The sequence below is a fragment of the Pleurodeles waltl genome, chromosome 6, assembly GCF_031143425.1.
Source record: "Pleurodeles waltl isolate 20211129_DDA chromosome 6, aPleWal1.hap1.20221129, whole genome shotgun sequence".
NCBI lineage: Eukaryota > Metazoa > Chordata > Amphibia > Caudata > Salamandridae > Pleurodeles > Pleurodeles waltl.
The window spans coordinates 1,702,061,299-1,702,082,708 of NC_090445.1; the positions used below are offsets into that span (position 1 = coordinate 1,702,061,299).

At 59.9% G+C, this 21,410-nt stretch overlaps 1 protein-coding gene across 1 annotated transcript in view; it reads left to right on the plus strand.

Annotated features, from left to right (window-relative positions):
* The first annotated feature begins 390 nt into the window (after positions 1 to 390).
* The window catches only part of LOC138301816 (E3 ubiquitin-protein ligase TRIM39-like), a 126,063-nt gene continuing 105,043 nt past the window's right edge, over positions 391 to 21,410 (plus strand). The window contains exon 1 of the mRNA XM_069242315.1: positions 391 to 874. Coding sequence (XP_069098416.1) covers positions 464 to 874 — 411 coding nt within the window. The 5' untranslated portion in view covers positions 391 to 463. The remainder of the gene's footprint in view (positions 875 to 21,410) is intronic.

Genomic DNA, 21,410 nt, shown 5'->3' on the forward strand with positions numbered 1-21,410 from the left:
GAAGTCCCAGTGCACACAAAGAGGGGCAGACACACAGACACACCCATATCACACAAAGAGGGGCAGACACCTCTTCACACAGAGGGGCAGACACACGGAGAAAGGCAGACAAACAGACACACCCACTTCACACAGAGAGGGGCAGACACCCAGACACCCACTTCACACAGAGAAGGGCAGACACACAGACACACCCACTTCACACAAAGAGGGGCAGACACCTCTTCACACAGAGAGAGGCAGACAAACAGACACACCCACTTCACACAGTGAGGGGCAGACGCCCAGACACCCACTTCACACAGAGAAGGGCAGACACACAGACACACCCACTTCACAGAGAGAGAGAAATGAAACTTAACTATACTTCCTGCATTTCTGAATCATGGAGGCAGCAGCTCAGCTCGGGAGCCTCAAGGAAGAGGCCACTTGTTACATCTGTTTGAAGTATTTTACTGATCCTATGATGATTAGTGAGTGTGGACACAACTTCTGCCGCTCCTGCATCACTCAGAACTGGGAGGGAAGAGATGAAAACTTCCCCTGTCCTCGATGCAGGGAAACATCTTCTGAGGGAAACCTGCGGCCCAACTGGCAACTGGGGAACATGGTGGAAATTGCAAAGCAGCTTCATCTGCCCCCAGTGAAGCCCCCAGAGGAGAATCTGTGTGAGGAACATGAAGAGAAACTGAGGCTGTTCTGTGCAGAGGATCAGAGGATGATATGTGTGGTCTGTCGGGAGTCCAAGGAGCATAAAACACACTCAGTGACTCCTGTAGAGGAGACTGCAGAGGAGTACAAGGTACGTCTGTGGGTATTCAGGGATCACAAAGTCACACTGAGCCCCATTGAAGAACGTGACAAGCAGAATAAGGTGTGTGGGTGCGCTCTAGAACCACAAGTGAAGATCACAAGGTGTGTCTGTGAAAATTCAGGGATCACAGTCATTTGGTGAGCCACACCAGGGGGCAGCCAGAGAGCACAATCTATGTGTGTGGGTTTTCAGGGGTCAGAGGTCACAAGTCACCCATTGTATATGGCCACTGACCTCTTCTCGTCAGTTAGGTGGACACTGAACTGGGGCTCTGGGGGAGCAGGACAATTACCCCCTACGACCTCAGCAGCCCTTGCGCCCCCTGGGTCCTTCAGCAGCAAAGATAGAGTTTCTTCCTCAGTACTGGGGGTCTAGCGTTTACCTGTAGGAGGGAAACAGGCAAGACACCTGTCTCTGGTCTTCAGTTATTTCTTCAATGTTGTGCAGATCTCCTTAAAGTTAAAAGGGGACCGTTTATATCCTGCCCTAGGACAGTTCCATCCAATCCACCTGTCCAGTCAGATTCATAGTTTGCCCCAGACTTATGGAGGAACCAATGAACTTGTTAGTGAACCACAAATTACTTCTCCCTTCAGGATGGATATTCAGCCCAGATGGCTGTACGTGGCCCTAAAATCATTATTATGGAGGGGGCAGATGGGGGGCGTGAGGGGAAGTAAAAAGTAGGGAGGCTACAAAGAGAAGGGGACAGTAGGCACTGACTCCAACTAAAACTCTGATTCACTCTACACAGAAAGTGTTTCACACACACTGAGGCCCCCTCACCACACACTGGACCCCCACCTCACATGTCCCCAGCACTGCACCCTAGAGACCTGGGCCTGGAGGTACCTGAGCCTGACAGCACTCCGAGGCCCTGCTGATGACAATACAGCACTGCACACATATGTGCCAGAACATGCATACTGCACATGCAGTCAGATGGAGCCCAGCTATGACATACTACACAGAGTGAGAAGGCAGTGCAGTAACTGTCCTCTCGGAGCTTTAGGTAACATCTACCCCCTACTATATTCAGTGGCCACAACCCTTTAGTAGTGTCATGGGCTGGGCACGGGAGGGGGGTCCACGCAGGTTAAAAGCAGGACCACTCTGGCTGGACATCAGTCTCTTGCTCTGCTGGAGAGCACCGCACCGCATGTAAAGCACCTATCAGGGGGCTTGTGGTACAGGCCTCCTGCACAAGAAGATATTCGGGACCAGGACAGTAAAACAGAAGCAGTTGGTCACACAGACCCTGCGCCAGAACATTATACTCAACTGCTCGTGGTCTCAGTCTGAGTACTGCCGCTCTGCCATACACCCTGCTTGTGGTCGGTGCCCCCTCGCCTGCCATGCACCCTGCTTGTGGTCAGTGCCCGTTCTCCTGCCATACACCCTGCTTGTAGTCGGTGCCTGCTCGCCTGCCATGCACCCTGCGCCCTGCTTGTGGTTGGTTCCCGCTCTCCTGCCATACACCCTGCTTGTGGTCGGTGCCCGCTCTCCTGCCATACACCCTGCTTGTTGTTGGATCCCGCTCTCCTGCCATACACCCTGCTTGTGGTCGGTGCCCGCTCTCCTGCCATACACCCTGCTTATGGTCGGTGCCCGCTCTCCTGGCATACACCCTGCCTGTGGTCAGTGCCCGCTATCTGCCATACACCCTGCTTGTGGTTTGTGCCCGCTCCGTGCCATACACCCTGCTTGTGGTCGGTGCCCGCTCTCCTGCCATACACCCTGCTTGTGGTCGGTGCATGCTCTCCTGGCATACACCCTACCTGTGGTCAGTGCCTGCTTTCCTGCCATACACCCTGCTTGTGGTTGGTGCCCGCTCTCCTGCCATACACCCTGCTTGTGGTCGGTGCATGCTCTCCTGGCATACACCCTACCTGTGGTCAGTGCCTGCTCTCCTGCCATACACCCTGCTTGTGGTCAGTGCCCGCTCTCCTGCCATACACCCTGCTTGTGGTCGGTGCCCGCTATCCTGCCATGCATCCTGCTTGTAGTCGGTGCCCGCTCTCCTGGCATACACCCTGCTTGTGGTCAGTGCCCGCTCTCCTGCCATACACCCTGATTGTGATCGGTGCCCGCTCTCTGCCATACACCCTGCTTGTGATCGGTGCTCGCTCTCCTGCCATACAACCTGCTTGTGGTTGGTGCCCGCTCTCCTGCCATACACCCTGCTTGTGATCGGTGCCTGCTCTCCTACCATACACCCTGCTTGTGGTCAGTGCCCGCTCTCCTCCTGCCATACACCCTGCTTGTGGTCGGTGCCTGCTGTCTTGCCATACACCCTGCTTGTGGTCGGAGCCTACTCTCCTGCCATACACCCTGCTTGTAGTCAGTACCCACTCTCCTGCCATACACCATGCTTGTAGTCAGTGCCTGCTCTCCTGCCATACACACAGCTCATGGTCGGTGCCCGCTCTCCTGCCATACACCCTGCTTGTAGTCGGTGCCCGCTCTCCTCCTGCAATATACCCTGCTAGTGGTCGTTGCCCGCTCTCCTGCCATACACCCTGCTTGTGGTCGGTGCCCGCTCTCCACCTGCCATACACCATGCTTGTGGTCGGTGCCTGCTGTCCTGCCATACACCCTGCTTGTGGTCAGAGCCTGCTTTCCTGCCATACACCCTGCTTGTAGTCGGTGCCCACTCTCCTGCATACACCCTGCTTGTGGTCGGTGCCCGCTCTCCTGCCATACACGCTGCTTGTGGTCGGTGCCCGCTCTCCTACTGCCATACACTCAGCTTGTGGTCGTTGCCCGCTCTCCTGCATACACCCCGCTTGTGGTCGGTGCCCGCTCTCCTGCAATGCACCCTGCTTGTGATCGGTGCCCGCTCTCTGCTATACACCCTGCTTGTGATCGGTGCCCGCTCTCTGCTATACACCCTGCTTGTGATCGGTGCTCGCTCTCCTGCCATACACCCTGCTTGTGATCGGTGCCCGCTCTCTGCTATACACCTGCTTGTGATCGGTGCTCGCTCTCCTGCCATACACCCTGCTTGTGGTTAGTGCCCGCTCTCCTGCCATACACCCTGCTTGTGATCGGTGCCTGCTCTCCTACCATACACCCTGCTTGTGGTCGGTACCTGCTCTCCTCCTGCCATACACCCTGCTTGTGGTCGGTGCTTGCTGTCCTGCCATACACCCTGCTTGTGGTCAGTACCTGCTCTCCTGCCAAACACCCTGCTTGTGGTCTGTGCCCGCTCTCCTGCCACGCACCCTGCTTGTAGTCGGTGCCTGCTCTCCTGCCATACACCTTGCTTGTGGTCAGAACCTGCTCAACTGTCATACACCCTGCTTGTAGTCGGTGCCCGCTCTCCTGCCATATACCCTGCTTGTGGTTGGTGCCCGCTCTCCTCCTGCCATACACCCTGCTTGTGGTCGGTGCCTGCTCTCCTGCCATACACTCTGCTTGTGATCGGTGCCTGCTCTCCTGCCATGCACCCTGCTTGTGGTCGATGCCTGCTCTCCTGCCATACACCCTACTTGTGTTCGGTGCCCGCTCTCCTGCCATACACCCTGCATGTGGTCAGTGCCCGCTCTCCTCCTGCCATACACCCTGCTTGTGGTCGTTGCTAGCTCTCCTGCCATACACCCTGCTTGTGGTCGGTGCCCGCTCTCCTGTCATACACCCTGCTTGTGGTCAGTGCCCGCTCTCTTCCTGCCATACACCCTGCTTGTGGTCGGTGCCCGCTCTCCTGCCATACACCCCGCTTGTGGTCGGTGCCCGCTCTCCTGCCATACACCCTGCTTGTGATCGGTGCCCGCCCTCTGCCATACACCCAGCTTGTGATCGGTGCTCGCTCTCCTGCCATACACCCTGCTTGTGGTTGGTGCCCGCTCTCCTGCTATACACCCTGCTTGTGATCGGTGCCTGCTCTCCTACAATACACCCTGCTTGTGGTCGGTGCCCGCTCTCCTCCTGCCATACACCCTGCTTGTGGTCGGTGCCTGCTGTCCTGCCATACACCCTGCTTGTGGTCGGAGCCGGCTCTCCTGCCATACACCCTGCTTGTAGTCGGTGCCCGCTCTCCTGCCATACACTCTGCTTGTGGTCGGTACCTGCTCTCCTGCCAAACACCCTGCTTGTGGTCTGTGCCCGCTCTCCTGCCATGCACCCTGCTTGTAGTCAGTGCCTGCTCTCCTGCCATACACACTGCTTGTGGTCGGTGCCCGCTCTCCTGCCATACACCCTACTTGTGGTCGCTGCCCGCTCTCCTGCCATACACCCTGCTTGTAGTCGGTGCCCGCTCTCCTCCTGCCATATACCCTGCTTGTGGTCGGTGCCCGCTCTCCTGCCATACACCCTGCTTGTGGTCGGTGCCCGCTCTCCGCCTGCCATACACCCTGCTTGTGGTCGGTGCCTGATGTCCTGCCATACACCCTGCTTGTGGTCGGAGCCTGCTTTCCTGCCATACACCCTGCTTGTAGTCGGTGCCCGCTCTCCTGCATACACCCTGCTTGTGGTCGGTGCCCGCTCTCCTGCCATACACCCTGATTGTGGTTGGTGCCCGCTCTCCTCCTGCCATACACCCAGCTTGTGGTCATTGCCCGCTCTCCTGCATACACCCCGCTTGTGGTCGGTGCCCGCTCTCCTGCCATACACCCTGCTTGTGATCGGTGCCCGCTCTCTGCTATACACCCTGCTTGTGATCGGTGCTCGCTCTCCTGCCATACACCCTGCTTGTGGTTGGTGTCCGCTCTCCTGCCATACACCCTGCTTGTGATCGGTGCCTGCTCTCCTACCATACACCCTGCTTGTGGTTGGTACCCGCTCTCCTCCTGCCATACACCCTGCTTGTGGACGCTGCGTGCTGTCCTGCCATACACCCTGCTTGTGGTCGGTGCCTGCTGTCCTGCCATACACCCTGCTTGTGGTCGGAGCCGGCTCTCGTGCCATACACCCTGCTTGTAGTCTGTGCCCGCTCTCCTGCCATACACCCTGCTTGTAGTCGGTGCCCGCTCTCCTGCCATACACTCTGCTTGTGGTCGGTACCTGCTCTCCTGGCATACACCCTACCTGTGGTCAGTGCCTGCTCTCCTGCCATACACCCTGCTTGTGGTCAGTGCCCGCTCTCCTGCCATACACACTGCTTGTGGTCGGTGCCCGCTATCCTGCCATGCATCCTGCTTGTAGTCGGTGCCCGCTCTCCTCCTGCCATACACCCTGCTTGTGGTCGGTGCCTGCTGTCTTGCCATACACCCTGCTTGTGGTCGGAGCCTACTCTCCTGCCATACACCCTGCTTGTAGTCAGTACCCACTCTCCTGCCATACACCATGCTTGTAGTCGGTGCCTGCTCTCCTGCCATACACACTGCTCGTGGTCGGTGCCCGCTCTCCTGCCATACACCCTGCTTGTAGTCGGTGCCCGCTCTCCTCCTGCCATATACCCTGCTAGTGGTCGTTGCCCGCTCTCCTGCCATACACCCTGCTTGTGGTCGGTGCCCGCTCTCCACCTGCCATACACCCTGCTTGTGGTCGGTGCCTGCTGTCCTGCCATACACCCTGCTTGTGGTCTGAGCCTGCTTTCCTGCCATACACCCTGCTTGTAGTCGGTGCCCACTCTCCTGCATACACCCTGCTTGTGGTCGGTGCCCGCTCTCCTGCCATACACGCTGCTTGTGGTCGGTGCCCGCTCTCCTCCTGCCATACACTCAGCTTGTGGTCGTTGCCCGCTCTCCTGCATACACCCCGCTTGTGGTCGGTGCCCGCTCTCCTGCTATGCACCCTGCTTGTGATCGGTGCCCGCTCTCTGCTATACACCCTGCTTGTGATCGGTGCCTGCTCTCTGCTATACACCCTGCTTGTGATCGGTGCTCGCTCTCCTGCCATACACCCTGCTTGTGATCGGTGCCCGCTCTCTGCTATACACCCTGCTTGTGATCGGTGCTCGCTCTCCTGCCATACACCCTGCTTGTGGTTAGTGCCCGCTCTCCTGCCATACACCCTGCTTGTGATTGGTGCCTGCTCTCCTACCATACACCCTGCTTGTGGTCGGTACCTGCTCTCCTCCTGCCATACACCCTGCTTGTGGTCGGTGCCTGCTGTCCTGCCATACACCCTGCTTGTGGTCGGTACCTGCTCTCCTGCCATACACCCTGCTTGTGGTCTGTGCCTGCTCTCCTGCCACACACCCTGCTTGTAGTCGGTGCCTGCTCTCCTGCCATACACCCTGCTTGTGGTCAGAGCCTGCTCAACTGTCATACACCCTGCTTGTAGTCGGTGCCCGCTCTCCTGCCATACACCCTGCTTGTGGTTGGTGCCCGCTCTCCTCCTGCCATACACCCTGCTTGTGGTCGGTGCCTGCTCTCCTGCCATACACTCTGCTTGTGATCGGTGCCTGCTCTCCTGCCATGCACCCTGCTTGTGGTCGATGCCTGCTCTCCTGCCATACACCCTACTTGTGTTCGGTGCCCACTCTCCTGCCATACACCCTGCATGTGGTCAGTGCCCGCTCTCCCCCTGCCATACACCCTGCTTGTGGTCGTTGCTCGCTCTCCTGCCATACACCCTGCTTGTGGTCGGTGCCCGCTCTCCTGTCATACACCCTGCTTGTGGTCAGTGCCCGCTCTCCTACAATACACCCTGCTTGTGGTCGGTGCCCGCTCTCCTCCTGCCTTACACCCTGCTTGTGGTCGGTGCCTGCTGTCCTGCCATACACCCTGCTTGTGGTCGGAGCCGGCTCTCCTGCCATACACCCTGCTTGTAGTCGGTGCCCGCTCTCCTGCCATACACCCTGCTTGTAGTCGGTGCCCGCTCTCCTGCCATACACTCTGCTTGTGGTCGGTACCTGCTCTCCTGCCAAACACCCTGCTTGTGGTCTGGGCCCGCTCTCCTGCCATGCACCCTGCTTGTAGTCAGTGCCTGCTCTCCTGCCATACACACTGCTTGTGGTCGGTGCCCGCTCTTCTGCCATACACCCTACTTGTGGTCGCTTCCCGCTCTCCTGCCATACACCCTGCTTGTAGTCGGTGCCCGCTCTCCTCCTGCCATATACCCTGCTTGTGGTCGTTGCCCGCTCTCCTGCCATACACCCTGCTTGTGGTCGGTGCCCGCTCTCCTGCCATACACCCTGCTTGTGGTCGGTGCCTGATGTCCTGCCATACACCCTGCTTGTGGTCGGAGCCTGCTTTCCTGCCATACACCCTGCTTGTAGACGGTGCCCGCTCTCCTGCATACACCCTGCTTGTGGTCGGTGCCCGCTCTCCTGCCATACACCCTGCTTGTGGTTGGTGCCCGCTCTCCTCCTGCCATACACCCAGCTTGTGGTCGTTGCCCGCTCTCCTGCATACACCCCGCTTGTGGTCGGTGCCCGCTCTCCTGCCATACACCCTGCTTGTGATTGGTGCCGGCTCTCTGCTATACACCCTGCTTGTGATCGGTGCTCGCTCTCCTACCATACACCCTGCTTGTGGTTGGTGCCCGCTCTCCTGCCATACACCCTGCTTGTGATCGGTGCCTGCTCTCCTACCATACACCCTGCTTGTGGTTGGTACCCGCTCTCCTCCTGCCATACACCCTGCTTGTGGACGCTGCGTGCTGTCCTGCCATACACCCTGCTTGTGGTCGGTGCCTGCTGTCCTGCCATACACCCTGCTTGTGGTCGGAGCCGGCTCTCCTGCCATACACCCTGCTTGTAGTCTGTGCCCGCTCTCCTGCCATACACCCTGCTTGTAGTCGGTGCCCGCTCTCCTGCCATACACTCTGCTTGTGGTCGGTACCTGCTCTCCTGGCATACACCCTACCTGTGGTCAGTGCCTGCTCTCCTGCCATACACCCTGCTTGTAGTCAGTGCCCGCTCTCTTGCCATACACACTGCTTGTGGTCGGTGCCCGCTATCCTGCCATGCATCCTGCTTGTAGTCGGTGCCCGCTCTCCTGACATACACCTTGCTTGTGGTCAGTGCCTGCTCTCCTGCCATACACCCTGATTGTGATCGGTGCCCGCTCTCTGCCATACACCCTGCTTGTGATCGGTGCTCGCTCTCCTGCCATACAACCTGCTTGTGGTTGGTGCCCGCTCTCCTGCCATACACCCTGCTTGTGATCGGTGCCTGCTCTCCTACCATACACCCTGCTTGTGGTCAGTGCCCGCTCTCCTCCTGCCATACACCCTGCTTGTGGTCGGAGCCTACTCTCCTGCCATACACCCTGCTTGTAGTCAGTACCCACTCTCCTGCCATACACCATGCTTGTAGTCGGTGCCTGCTCTCCTGCCATACACACTGCTCGTGGTCGGTGCCCGCTCTCCTGCCATACACCCTGCTTGTAGTCGGTGCCCGCTCTCCTCCTGCCATATACCCTGCTAGTGGTCGTTGCCCGCTCTCCTGCCATACACCCTGCTTGTGGTCGGTGCCCGCTCTCCACCTGCCATACACCCTGCTTGTGGTCGGTGCCTGCTGTCCTGCCATACACCCTGCTTGTGGTCAGAGCCTGCTTTCCTGCCATACACCCTGCTTGTAGTCGGTGCCCACTCTCCTGCATACACCCTGCTTGTGGTCGGTGCCCGCTCTCCTGACATACACGCTGCTTGTGGTCGGTGCCCGCTCTCCTCCTGCCATACACTCAGCTTGTGGTCGTTGCCCGCTCTCCTGCATACACCCCGCTTGTGGTCGGTGCCCGCTCTCCTGCTATGCACCCTGCTTGTGATCGGTGCCCGCTCTCTGCTATACACCCTGCTTGTGATCGGTGCCTGCTCTCTGCTATACACCCTGCTTGTGATCGGTGCTCGCTCTCCTGCCATACACCCTGCTTGTGATCGGTGCCCGCTCTCTGCTATACACCCTGCTTGTGATCGGTGCTCGCTCTCCTGCCATACACCCTGCTTGTGGTTAGTGCCCGCTCTCCTGCCATACACCCTGCTTGTGATCGGTGCCTGCTCTCCTACCATACACCCTGCTTGTGGTCGGTACCTGCTCTCCTCCTGCCATACACCCTGCTTGTGGTCGGTGCCTGCTGTCCTGCCATACACCCTGCTTGTGGTCGGTACCTGCTCTCCTGCCAAACACCCTGCTTGTGGTCTGTGCCCGCTCTCCTGCCACGAACCCTGCTTGAAGTCGGTGCCTGCTCTCCTGCCATACACCCTGCTTGTGGTCAGAGCCTGCTCAACTGTCATACACCCTGCTTGTTGTCGGTGCCCGCTCTCCTGCCATACACCCTGCTTGTGGTTGGTGCCCGCTCTCCTCCTGCCATACACCCTGCTTGTGGTCGGTGCCTGCTCTCCTGCCATACACTCTGCTTGTGATCGGTGCCTGCTCTCCTGCCATGCACCCTGCTTGTGGTCGATGCCTGCTCTCCTGCCATACACCCTACTTGTGTTCGGTGCCCGCTCTCCTGCCATACACCCTGCATGTGGTCAGTGCCCGCTCTCCCCCTGCCATACACCCTGCTTGTGGTCGTTGCTCGCTCTCCTGCCATACACCCTGCTTGTGGTCGGTGCCCGCTATCCTGTCATACACCCTGCTTGTGGTCAGTGCCCGCTCTCCTACAATACACCCTGCTTGTGGTCGGTGCCCGCTCTCCTCCTGCCATACACCCTGCTTGTGGTCGGTGCCTGCTGTCCTGCCATACACCCTGCTTGTGGTCGGAGCCGGCTCTCCTGCCATACACCCTGCTTGTAGTCGGTGCCCGCTCTCCTGCCATACACCCTGCTTGTAGTCGGTGCCCGCTCTCCTGCCATACACTCTGCTTGTGGTCGGTACCTGCTCTCCTGCCAAACACCCTGCTTGTGGTCTGGGCCCGCTCTCCTGCCATGCACCCTGCTTGTAGTCAGTGCCTGCTCTCCTGCCATACACACTGCTTGTGGTCGGTGCCCGCTCTTCTGCCATACACCCTACTTGTGTTCGGTGCCCGCTCTCCTGCCATACGCCCTGCATGTGGTCAGTGCCCGCTCTCCCCCTGCCATACACCCTGCTTGTGGTCGTTGCTCGCTCTCCTGCCATACACCCTGCTTGTGGTCGGTGCCCGCACTCCTGTCATACACCCTGCTTGTGGTCAGTGCCCGCTCTCCTACAATACACCCTGCTTGTGGTCGGTGCCCGCTCTCCTCCTGCCATACACCCTGCTTGTGGTCGGTGCCTGCTGTCCTGCCATACACCCTGCTTGTGGTCGGAGCCGGCTCTCCTGCCATACACCCTGCTTGTAGTCGGTGCCCGCTCTCCTGCCATACACCCTGCTTGTAGTCGGTGCCTACTCTCCTGCCATAAACTCTGCTTGTGGTCGGTACCTGCTCTCCTGCCAAACACCCTGCTTGTGGTCGGTGCCCGCTCTTCTGCCATACACCCTACATGTGGTCGCTGCCCGCTCTCCTGCCATACACCCTGCTTGTAGTCGGTGCCCGCTCTCCTCCTGCCATATACCCTGCTTGTGGTCGTTGCCCGCTCTCCTGCCATACACCCTGCTTGTGGTCGGTGCCCGCTCTCCTGCCATACACCCTGCTTGTGGTCGGTGCCCGCTCTCCGCCTGCCATACACCCTGCTTGTGGTCGGTGCCTGATGTCCTGCCATACACCCTGCTTGTGGTCGGAGCCTGCTTTCCTGCCATACACCCTGCTTGTAGTCGGTGCCCGCTCTCCTGCATACACCCTGCTTGTGGTCGGTGCCCGCTCTCCTGCCATACACCCTGCTTGTGGTTGGTGCCCGCTCTCCTCCTGCCATACACCCAGCTTGTGGTCGTTGCCCGCTCTCCTGCATACACCCCGCTTGTGGTCGGTGCCCGCTCTCCTGCCATACACCCTGCTTGTGATCGGTGCCCGCTCTCTGCTATACACCCTGCTTGTGATCGGTGCTCGCTCTCCTGCCATACACCCTGCTTGTGGTTGGTGCCCGCTCTCCTGCCATACACCCTGCTTGTGATCGGTGCCTGCTCTCCTACCATACACCCTGGTTGTGGTTGGTACCCGCTCTCCTCCTGCCATACACCCTGCTTGTGGACGCTGCGTGCTGTCCTGCCATACACCCTGCTTGTGGTCGGTGCCTGCTGTCCTGCCATACACCCTGCTTGTGGTCGGAGCCGGCTCTCCTGCCATACACCCTGCTTGTAGTCTGTGCCCGCTCTCCTGCCATACACCCTGCTTGTAGTCGGTGCCCGCTCTCCTGCCATACACTCTGCTTGTGGTCGGTACCTGCTCTCCTGGCATACACCCTACCTGTGGTCAGTGCCTGCTCTCCTGCCATACACCCTGCTTGTGGTCAGTGCCCGCTCTCCTGCCATACACACTGCTTGTGGTCGGTGCCCGCTATCCTGCCATGCATCCTGCTTGTAGTCGGTGCCCGCTCTCCTGGCATACACCTTGCTTGTGGTCAGTGCCTGCTCTCCTGCCATACACCCTGATTGTGATCGGTGCCCGCTCTCTGCCATACACCCTGCTTGTGATCGGTGCTCGCTCTCCTGCCATACAACCTGCTTGTGGTTGGTGCCCGCTCTCCTGCCATACACCCTGCTTGTGATCGGTGCCTGCTCTCCTACCATACACCCTGCTTGTGGTCAGTGCCCGCTCTCCTCCTGCCATACACCCTGCTTGTGGTCGGTGCCTGCTGTCTTGCCATACACCCTGCTTGTGGTCAGAGCCTACTCTCCTGCCATACACCCTGCTTGTAGTCAGTACCCACTCTCCTGCCATACACCATGCTTGTAGTCGGTGCCTGCTCTCCTGCCATACACACTGCTCGTGGTCGGTGCCCGCTCTCCTGCCATACACCCTGCTTGTAGTCGGTGCCCGCTCTCCTCCTGCCATATACCCTGCTAGTGGTCGTTGCCCGCTCTCCTGCCATACACGCTGCTTGTGGTCGGTGCCCGCTCTCCTCCTGCCATACACTCAGCTTGTGGTCGTTGCCCGCTCTCCTGCATACACCCCGCTTGTGGTCGGTGCCCGCTCTCCTGCTATGCACCTTGCTTGTGATCGGTGCCCGCTCTCTGCTATACACCCTGCTTGTGATCGGTGCCTACTCTCTGCTATACACCCTGCTTGTGATCGGTGCTCGCTCTCCTGCCATACACCCCGCTTGTGGTCGGTGCCCACTCTCCTGCTATGCACCTTGCTTGTGATCGGTGCCCGCTCTCTGCTATACACCCTGCTTGTGATCGGTGCCTGCTCTCTGCTATACACCCTGCTTGTGATCGGTGCTCGCTCTCCTGCCATACACCCTGCTTGTGATCGGTGCCCGCTCTCTGCTATACACCCTGCTTGTGATCGGTGCTCGCTCTTCTGCCATACACCCTGCTTGTGGTTAGTGCCCGCTCTCCTGCCATACACCCTGCTTGTGATCGGTGCCTGCTCTCCTACCATACACCCTGCTTGTGGTCGGTACCTGCTCTCCTCCTGCCATACACCCTGCTTGTGGTCGGTGCCTGCTGTCCTGCCATACACCCTGCTTGTGGTCGGTACCTGCTCTCCTGCCAAACACCCTGCTTGTGGTCTGTGCCCGCTCTCCTGCCACGCACCCTGCTTGTAGTCGGTGCCTGCTCTCCTGCCATACACCCTGCTTGTGGTCAGAGCCTGCTCAACTGTCATACACCCTGCTTGTAGTCGGTGCCCGCTCTCCTGCCATACACCCTGCTTGTGGTTGGTGCCCGCTCTCCTCCTGCCATACACCCTGCTTGTGGTCGGTGCCTGCTCTCCTGCCATACACTCTGCTTGTGATCGGTGCCTGCTCTCCTGCCATGCACCCTGCTTGTGGTCGATGCCTGCTCTCCTGCCATACACCCTACTTGTGTTCGGTGCCCGCTCTCCTGCCATACACCCTGCATGTGGTCAGTGCCCGCTCTCCCCCTGCCATACACCCTGCTTGTGGTCGTTGCTCGCTCTCCTGCCATACACCCTGCTTGTGGTCGGTGCCCGCTCTCCTGTCATACACCCTGCTTGTGGTCAGTGCCCGCTCTCTTCCTGCCATACACCCTGCTTGTGGTCGGTGCCCGCTCTCCTGCCATACACCCCGCTTGTGGTCGGTGCCCACTCTCCTGCCATACACCCTGCTTGTGATCGGTGCCCGCCCTCTGCCATACACCCTGCTTGTGATCGGTGCTTGCTCTCCTGCCATACACCCTGCTTGTGGTTGGTGCCCTCTCTCCTGCTATACACCCTGCTTGTGATCGGTGCCTGCTCTCCTACAATACACCCTGCTTGTGGTCGGTGCCCGCTCTCCTCCTGCCATACACCCTGCTTGTGGTCGGTGCCTGCTGTCCTGCCATACACCCTGCTTGTGGTCGGAGCCGGCTCTCCTGCCATACACCCTGCTTGTAGTCGGTGCCCGCTCTCCTGCCATACACCCTGCTTGTAGTCGGTGCCCGCTCTCCTGCCATACACTCTGCTTGTGGACGGTACCTGCTCTCCTGCCAAACACCCTGCTTGTGGTCTGTGCCCGCTCTCCTGCCATGCACCCTGCTTGTAGTCAGTGCCTGCTCTCCTGCCATACACACTGCTTGTGGTCAGTGCCCGCTCTCCTGCCATACACCCTACTTGTGGTCGCTGCCCGCTCTCCTGCCATACACCCTGCTTGTAGTCGGTGCCCGCTCTCCTCCTGCCATATACCCTGCTTGTGGTCGTTGCCCGCTCTCCTGCCATACACCCTGCTTGTGGTCGGTGCCCGCTCTCCTGCCATTCACCCTGCTTGTGGTCGGTGCCCGCTCTCCGCCTGCCATACACCCTGCTTGTGGTCGGTGCCTGATGGTCTGCCATACACCCTGCTTGTGGTCAGAGCCTGCTTTCCTACCATACACCCTGCTTGTAGTCGGTGCCCGCTCTCCTGCATACACCCTGCTTGTGGTCGGTGCCCGCTCTCCTGCCATACACCCTGCTTGTGGTTGGTGCCCGCTCTCCTCCTGCCATACACCCAGCTTGTGGTCGTTGCCCGCTCTCCTGCATACACCCCGCTTGTGGTCGGTGCCCGCTCTCCTGCCATACACCCTGCTTGTGATCGGTGCCCGCTCTCTGCTGTACACCCTGCTTGTGATCGGTGCTCGCTCTCCTGCCATACACCCTGCTTGTGGTTGGTGCCCGCTCTCCTGCCATACACCCTGCTTGTGATCGGTGCCTGCTCTCCTACCATACACCCTGCTTGTGGTTGGTACCCGCTCTCCTCCTGCCATACACCCTGCTTGTGGACGCTGCGTGCTGTCCTGCCATACCCTGCTTGTGGTCGGTGCCTGCTGTCCTGCCATACACCCTGCTTGTGGTCGGAGCCGGCTCTCCTGCCATACACACTGCTTGTAGTCTGTGCCCGCTCTCCTGCCATACAACCTGCTTGTAGTCGGTGCCCGCTCTCCTGCCATACACTCTGCTTGTGGTCGGTACCTGCTCTCCTGCCATACACACTGCTTGTGGTCGGTGCCCGCTCTCCTGCCATACACCCTGCTTGTGGTCGCTGCCCGCTCTCCTGCCATACACCCTGCTTGTAGTCGGTGCCCGCTCTCCTCCTGCCATATACCCTGCTTGTGGTCGTTGCCCGCTCTCCTGCCATACACCCTGCTTGTGGTCGGTGCCCGCTCTCCTGCCATATACCCTGCTTGTGGTCGGTGCCCGCTCTCCTGCCATACACCCTGCTTGTGGTCGGTGCCCACTCTCCGCCTGCCATACACCCTGCTTGTGGTCGGTGCCTGATGTCCTGCCATACACCCTGCTTGTGGTCGGAGCCTGCTTTCCTGCCATACACCCTGCTTGTAGTCGGTGCTCGCTCTCCTGCATACACACTGCTTTTGGTCGGTGCCCGCTCTCCTTCCATACACCCTGCTTATGGTCAGTGCCCGCTCTCCTCCTGCCATACACCCAGCTTGTGGTCGTTGCCCGCTCTCCTGCATACACCCCGCTTGTGGTCGGTGCCCGCTCTCCTGCCATACACCCTGCTTGTGATCGGTGCCTGCTCTCCTGCCATACACACTGCTCGTGGTCGGTGCCCGCTCTCCTGCCATACACCCTGCTTGTAGTCGGTGCCCGCTCTCCTCCTGCTATATACCCTGCTTGTGGTCGTTGCCCGCTCTCCTGCCATACACCTTGCTTGTGGTCGGTGCCCGCTCTCCGCCTGCCATACACCCTGCTTGTGGTCGGTGCCTGCTGTCCTGCCATACACCCTGCTTGTGGTCAGAGCCAGCTTTCCTGCCATACACCCTGCTTGTAGTCGGTGCCCACTCTCCTCCTGCCATATACCCTGCTTGTGGTCTTTGCCCGCTCTCCTGCCATACACCTTGCTTGTGGTCGGTGCCCGCTCTCCTCCTGCGATACACCCTGCTTGTGGTCGGTGCCTGCTGTCCTGCCATACACCCTACTTGTGGTCGGAGCCGGCTCTCCTGCCATACACCCTGCTTGTAGTCGGTGCCCGCTCTCCTGCCATACACCCTGCTTGTAGTCGGTGCCCACTCTCCTGCCATACACTCTGCTTGTGGTCGGTACCTGCTCTCCTGCCAAACACCCTGCTTGTGGTCTGTGCCCGCTCTCCTGCCATGCACCCTGCTTGTAGTCAGTGCCTGCTCTCCTGCCACACACACTGCTTGTGGTCGGTGCCCGCTCTCCTGCCATACACCCTGCTTGTGGTCGCTGCCCGCTCTCCTGCCATACACCCTGCTTGTAGTCGGTGCCCGCTCTACTCCTGCCATATACCCTGCTTGTGGTCGTTGCCCGCTCTCCTGCCATACACCCTGCTTGTGGTCGGTGCCCGCTCTCCTGCCATACACCCTGCTTGTGGTTGGTGCCCGTTCTCCTCCTGCCATACACCCTGCTTGTGGTCGGTGCCTGCTCTCCTGCCATACACTCTGCTTGTGATCGGTGTCTGCTCTCCTCCCATGCACCCTGCTTGTGGTCGATGCCTGCTCTCCTGCCATACACCCTACTTGTGTTCGGTGCCCGCTCTCCTGCCATACACCCTGCATGTGGTCAGTGCCCGCTCTCCTCCTGCCATACACCCTTCTTGTGGTCATTGCTAGCTCTCCTGCCATACACCCTGCTTGTGATCGGTGCCCGCTCTCCTGTCATACACCCTGCTTGTGGTCAGTGCCCGCTCTCTTCCTGCCATACACCCAGCTTGTGGTCTTGCCCGCTCTCCTGCCATACACCCTGCTTGTGGGCGGTGCCCGCTCTCCTGCCATACACCCCGCTTGTGGTCGGTGCCCGCTCTCCTGCCATACACCCTGCTTGTGATCGGAGCCCGCCCTCTGCCATACACCCTGCTTGTGATCGGTGCTCGCTCTCCTGCCATACACCCTGCTTGTGGTTGGTGCCCGCTCTCCTGCTATACACCCTGCTTGTGATCGGTGCCTGCTCTCCTACAATACACCCTGCTTGTGGTCGGTGCCCGCTCTCCTCCTGCCATACACCCTGCTTGTGGTCGGTGCCTGCTGTCCTGCCATACACCCTGCTTGTGGTCGGAGCCGGCTCTCCTGCCATACACCCTGCTTGTAGTCGGTGCCCGCTCTCCTGCCATACACCCTGCTTGTAGTCGGTGCCCGCTCTCCTGCCATACACTCTGCTTGTGGTCGGTACCTGCTCTCCTGCCAAACACCCTGCTTGTGGTCTGTGCCCGCTCTCCTGCCATGCACCCTGCTTGTAGTCAGTGCCTGCTCTCCTGCCATACACACTGCTTGTGGTCGGTGCCCGCTCTCCTGCCATACACCCTGCTTGTGGTCGCTGCCCGCTCTCCTGCCATACACCCTGCTTGTAGTCGGTGCCCGATCTCCTCCTGCCATATACCCTGCTTGTGGTCGTTGCCCGCTCTCCTGCCATACACCCTGCTTGTGGTCGGTGCCCGCTCTCCTGCCATATACCCTGCTTGTGGTCGGTGCCCGCTGTCCTGCCATACACCCTGCTTGTGGTCGGTACCTGCTCTCCTGCCATGCACCCTGCTTGTAGTCAGTGCCTGCTCTCCTGCCATACACACTGCTTGTGGTCGGTGCCCGCTCTCCTGCCATACACGCTGCTTGTGGTCGCTGCCCGCTCTCCTGCCATACACCCTGCTTGTAGTCGGTGCCCGCTCTCCTCCTGCCATATACCCTGCTTGTGGTCGTTGCCCGCTCTCCTGCCATACACCCTGCTTGTGGTCGGTGCCCGCTCTCCTGCCATATACCCTGCTTGTGGTCGGTGCCCGCTGTCCTGCCATACACCCTGCTTGTGGTCGGTGCCAGCTCTCCGCCTGCCATACACCCTGCTTGTGGTCGGTGCCTGATGTCCTGCCATACACCCTGCTTGTGGTCGGAGCCTGCTTTCCTGCCATACACCCTGCTTGTAGTTGGTGCCCGCTCTCCTGCATACACCCTGCTTGTGGTCGGTGCCCGCTCTCCTGCCATACACCCTGCTTGTGGTTGGTGCCCGCTCTCCTCCTGCCATACACCCAGCTTGTGGTCGTTGCCCGCTCTCCTGCCATACACCCTGCTTGTGATCGGTGCCCGCTCTCTGCTATACACCCTGCTTGTGATCGGTGCTCGCTCTCCTGCAATAGACCCTGCTTGTGGTTGGTGCCCGCTCTCCTGCCATACACCCTGCTTGTGATCGGTGCCTGCTCTCCTACCATACACCCTGCTTGTGGTTGGTACCCGCTCTCCTCCTGCCATACACCCTGCTTGTGGACGCTGCGTGCTGTCCTGCCATACACCCTGGTTGTGGTCGGTGCCTGCTGTCCTGCCATACACCCTGCTTGTGGTCGGAGCCGGCTCTCCTGCCATACACCCTGCTTGTAGTCGGTGCCCGCTCTCCTGCCATACACCCTGCTTGTAGTCGGTGCCCGCTCTCGTGCCATACACTCTGCTTGTGGTCGGTACCTGCTCTCCTGCCAAACACCCTGCTTGTGGTCTGTGCCCGCTCTCCTGCCATGCACCCTGCTTGTAGTCGGTGCCTGCTCTCCTGCCATACACACTGCTTGTGGTCGGTGCCCGCTCTCCTGCCATACACCCTGCTTGTGGTTGCTGCCCGCTCTCCTGCCATACACCCTGCTTGTAGTCGGTGCCCGCTCTCCTCCTGCCATATACCCTGCTTGTGGTCGTTGCCCGCTCTCCTGCCATACACCCTGCTTGTGGTCGGTGCCCGCTCTCCTGCCATATACCCTGCTTGTGGTCGGTGCCCGCTCTCCTGCCATACACCCTGCTTGTGGTCGGTGCCCGCTCTCCGCCTGCCATACACCCTGCTTGTAGTCGGTGCCTGATGTCCTGCCATGCACCCTGCTTGTGGTCGGAGCCTGCTTTCCTGCCATACACCCTGCTTGTAGTCAGTGCCCGCTCTCCTGCATACACCCTGCTTGTGGTCGGTGCCCGCTCTCCTGCCATACACCCTGCTTGTGGTCGGTGCCCGCTCTCCTCCTGCTATACACCCAGCTTGTGGTCGTTTCCCGCTCTCCTGCATACACCCCGCATGTGGTCGGTGCCCGCTCTCCTGCCATACACCCTGCTTGTGATCGGTGCCCGCTCTCTGCTATACACCCTGCTTGTGATCGGTGCTCGCTCTCCTGCCAAACACCCTGCTTGTGGTTGGTGCCCGCTCTCCTGCCATACACCCTGCTTGTGATCGGTGCCTGCTCTCCTACCATACACCCTGCTTGTGGTCGGTACCCGCTCTCCTCCTGCCATACACCCTGCTTGTGGACGCTGTGTGCTGTCCTGCCATACACCCTGCTTGTGGTTGGAGCCTGCTCTCCTGCCATACGCCCTGCTTGTAGTCGGTGCCCGCTCTCCTGCCATACACTCTGCTTGTGGTCGGTACCTGCTCTCCTGCCAAACACCCTGCTTGTGGTCTGTGCCCGCTCTCCTGCCATGCACCCTGCTTGTAGTCAGTGCCTGCTCTCCTGCCATACACACTGCTTGTGGTCGGTGCCCGCTCTCCTGCCATACACCCTGCTTGTGGTCGCTGCCCGCTCTCCTGCCATACACCCTGCTTGTAGTCGGTGCCCGCTCTCCTCCTGCCATATACCCTGCTTGTGGTCGTTGCCCGCTCTCCTTCCATACACCCTGCTTGTGGTTGGTGCCCGCTCTCCTGCCATATACCCTGCTTGTGGTCGGTGCCCGCTCTCCTGCCATACACCCAGCTTGTGGTCGGTGCCCGCTCTCCGCCTGCCATACACCCTGCTTGTGGTCGGAGCCTGCTGTCCTGCCATACACCCTGCTTGTAGTCGGTGCCCGCTCTCCTGCTATACGCCCTACTTGTGATCGGTGCCCGCTCTCTGCCATACACCCTGCTTGTGATCGGTGCTCGCTATCCTGCCATACACCCTGTTTGTGGTTGGTGCCCGCTCTCTTTCCATACACCCTACTTGTGATCGGTGCCTGCTCTCCTACCATATACCCTGCTTGTGGTCGGTGCCTGCTTTCCTCCTGCCATACACCCTGCTTGTGGTCGGTGCCTGCTGTCCTACCGTACACCCTGCTTGTGGTCGGAGCCTGCTCTCCTGCCATACACCCTGCTTGTAGTCGGTGCCCACTCTCCTGCCATGCAGCCTGCTTGTGGTCGGTGCCCGCTCTCCTGCCATACACCCTGCTTGTAGTCGGTGCCTGATGTCCTGCCATGCACCCTGCTTGTGGTCGGAGCCTGCTTTCCTGCCATACACCCTGCTTGTAGTCAGTGCCCGCTCTCCTGCATACACCCTGCTTGTGGTCGGTGCCCGCTCTCCTGCCATACACCCTGCTTGTGGTCGGTGCCCGCTCTCCTCCTGCTATACACCCAGCTTGTGGTCGTTTCCCGCTCTCCTGCATACACCCCGCATGTGGTCGGTGCCCGCTCTCCTGCCATACACCCTGCTTGTGATCGGTGCCCGCTCTCTGCTATACACCCTGCTTGTGATCGGTGCTCGCTCTCCTGCCAAACACCCTGCTTGTGGTTGGTGCCCGCTCTCCTGCCATACACCCTGCTTGTGATCGGTGCCTGCTCTCCTACCATACACCCTGCTTGTGGTCGGTACCCGCTCTCCTCCTGCCATACACCCTGCTTGTGGACGCTGTGTGCTGTCCTGCCATACACCCTGCTTGTGGTTGGAGCCTGCTCTCCTGCCATACGCCCTGCTTGTAGTCGGTGCCCGCTCTCCTGCCATACACTCTGCTTGTGGTCGGTACCTGCTCTCCTGCCAAACACCCTGCTTGTGGTCTGTGCCCGCTCTCCTGCCATGCACCCTGCTTGTAGTCAGTGCCTGCTCTCCTGCCATACACACTGCTTGTGGTCGGTGCCCGCTCTCCTGCCATACACCCTGCTTGTGGTCGCTGCCCGCTCTCCTGCCATACACCCTGCTTGTAGTCGGTGCCCGCTCTCCTCCTGCCATATACCCTGCTTGTGGTCGTTGCCCGCTCTCCTGCCATACACCCTGCTTGTGGTCGGTGCCCGCTCTCCTGCCATATACCCTGCTTGTGGTCGGTGCCCGCTCTCCTGCCATACACCCTGCTTGTGGTCGGTGCCCGCTCTCCGCCTGCCATACACCCTGCTTGTAGTCGGTGCCTGATGTCCTGCCATGCACCCTGCTTGTGGTCGGAGCCTGCTTTCCTGCCATACACCCTGCTTGTAGTCAGTGCCCGCTCTCCTGCATACACCCTGCTTGTGGTCGGTGCCCGCTCTCCTGCCATACACCCTGCTTGTGGTCGGTGCCCGCTCTCCTGCCATACACCCTGCTTGTGGTCGCTGCCCGCTCTCCTGCCAT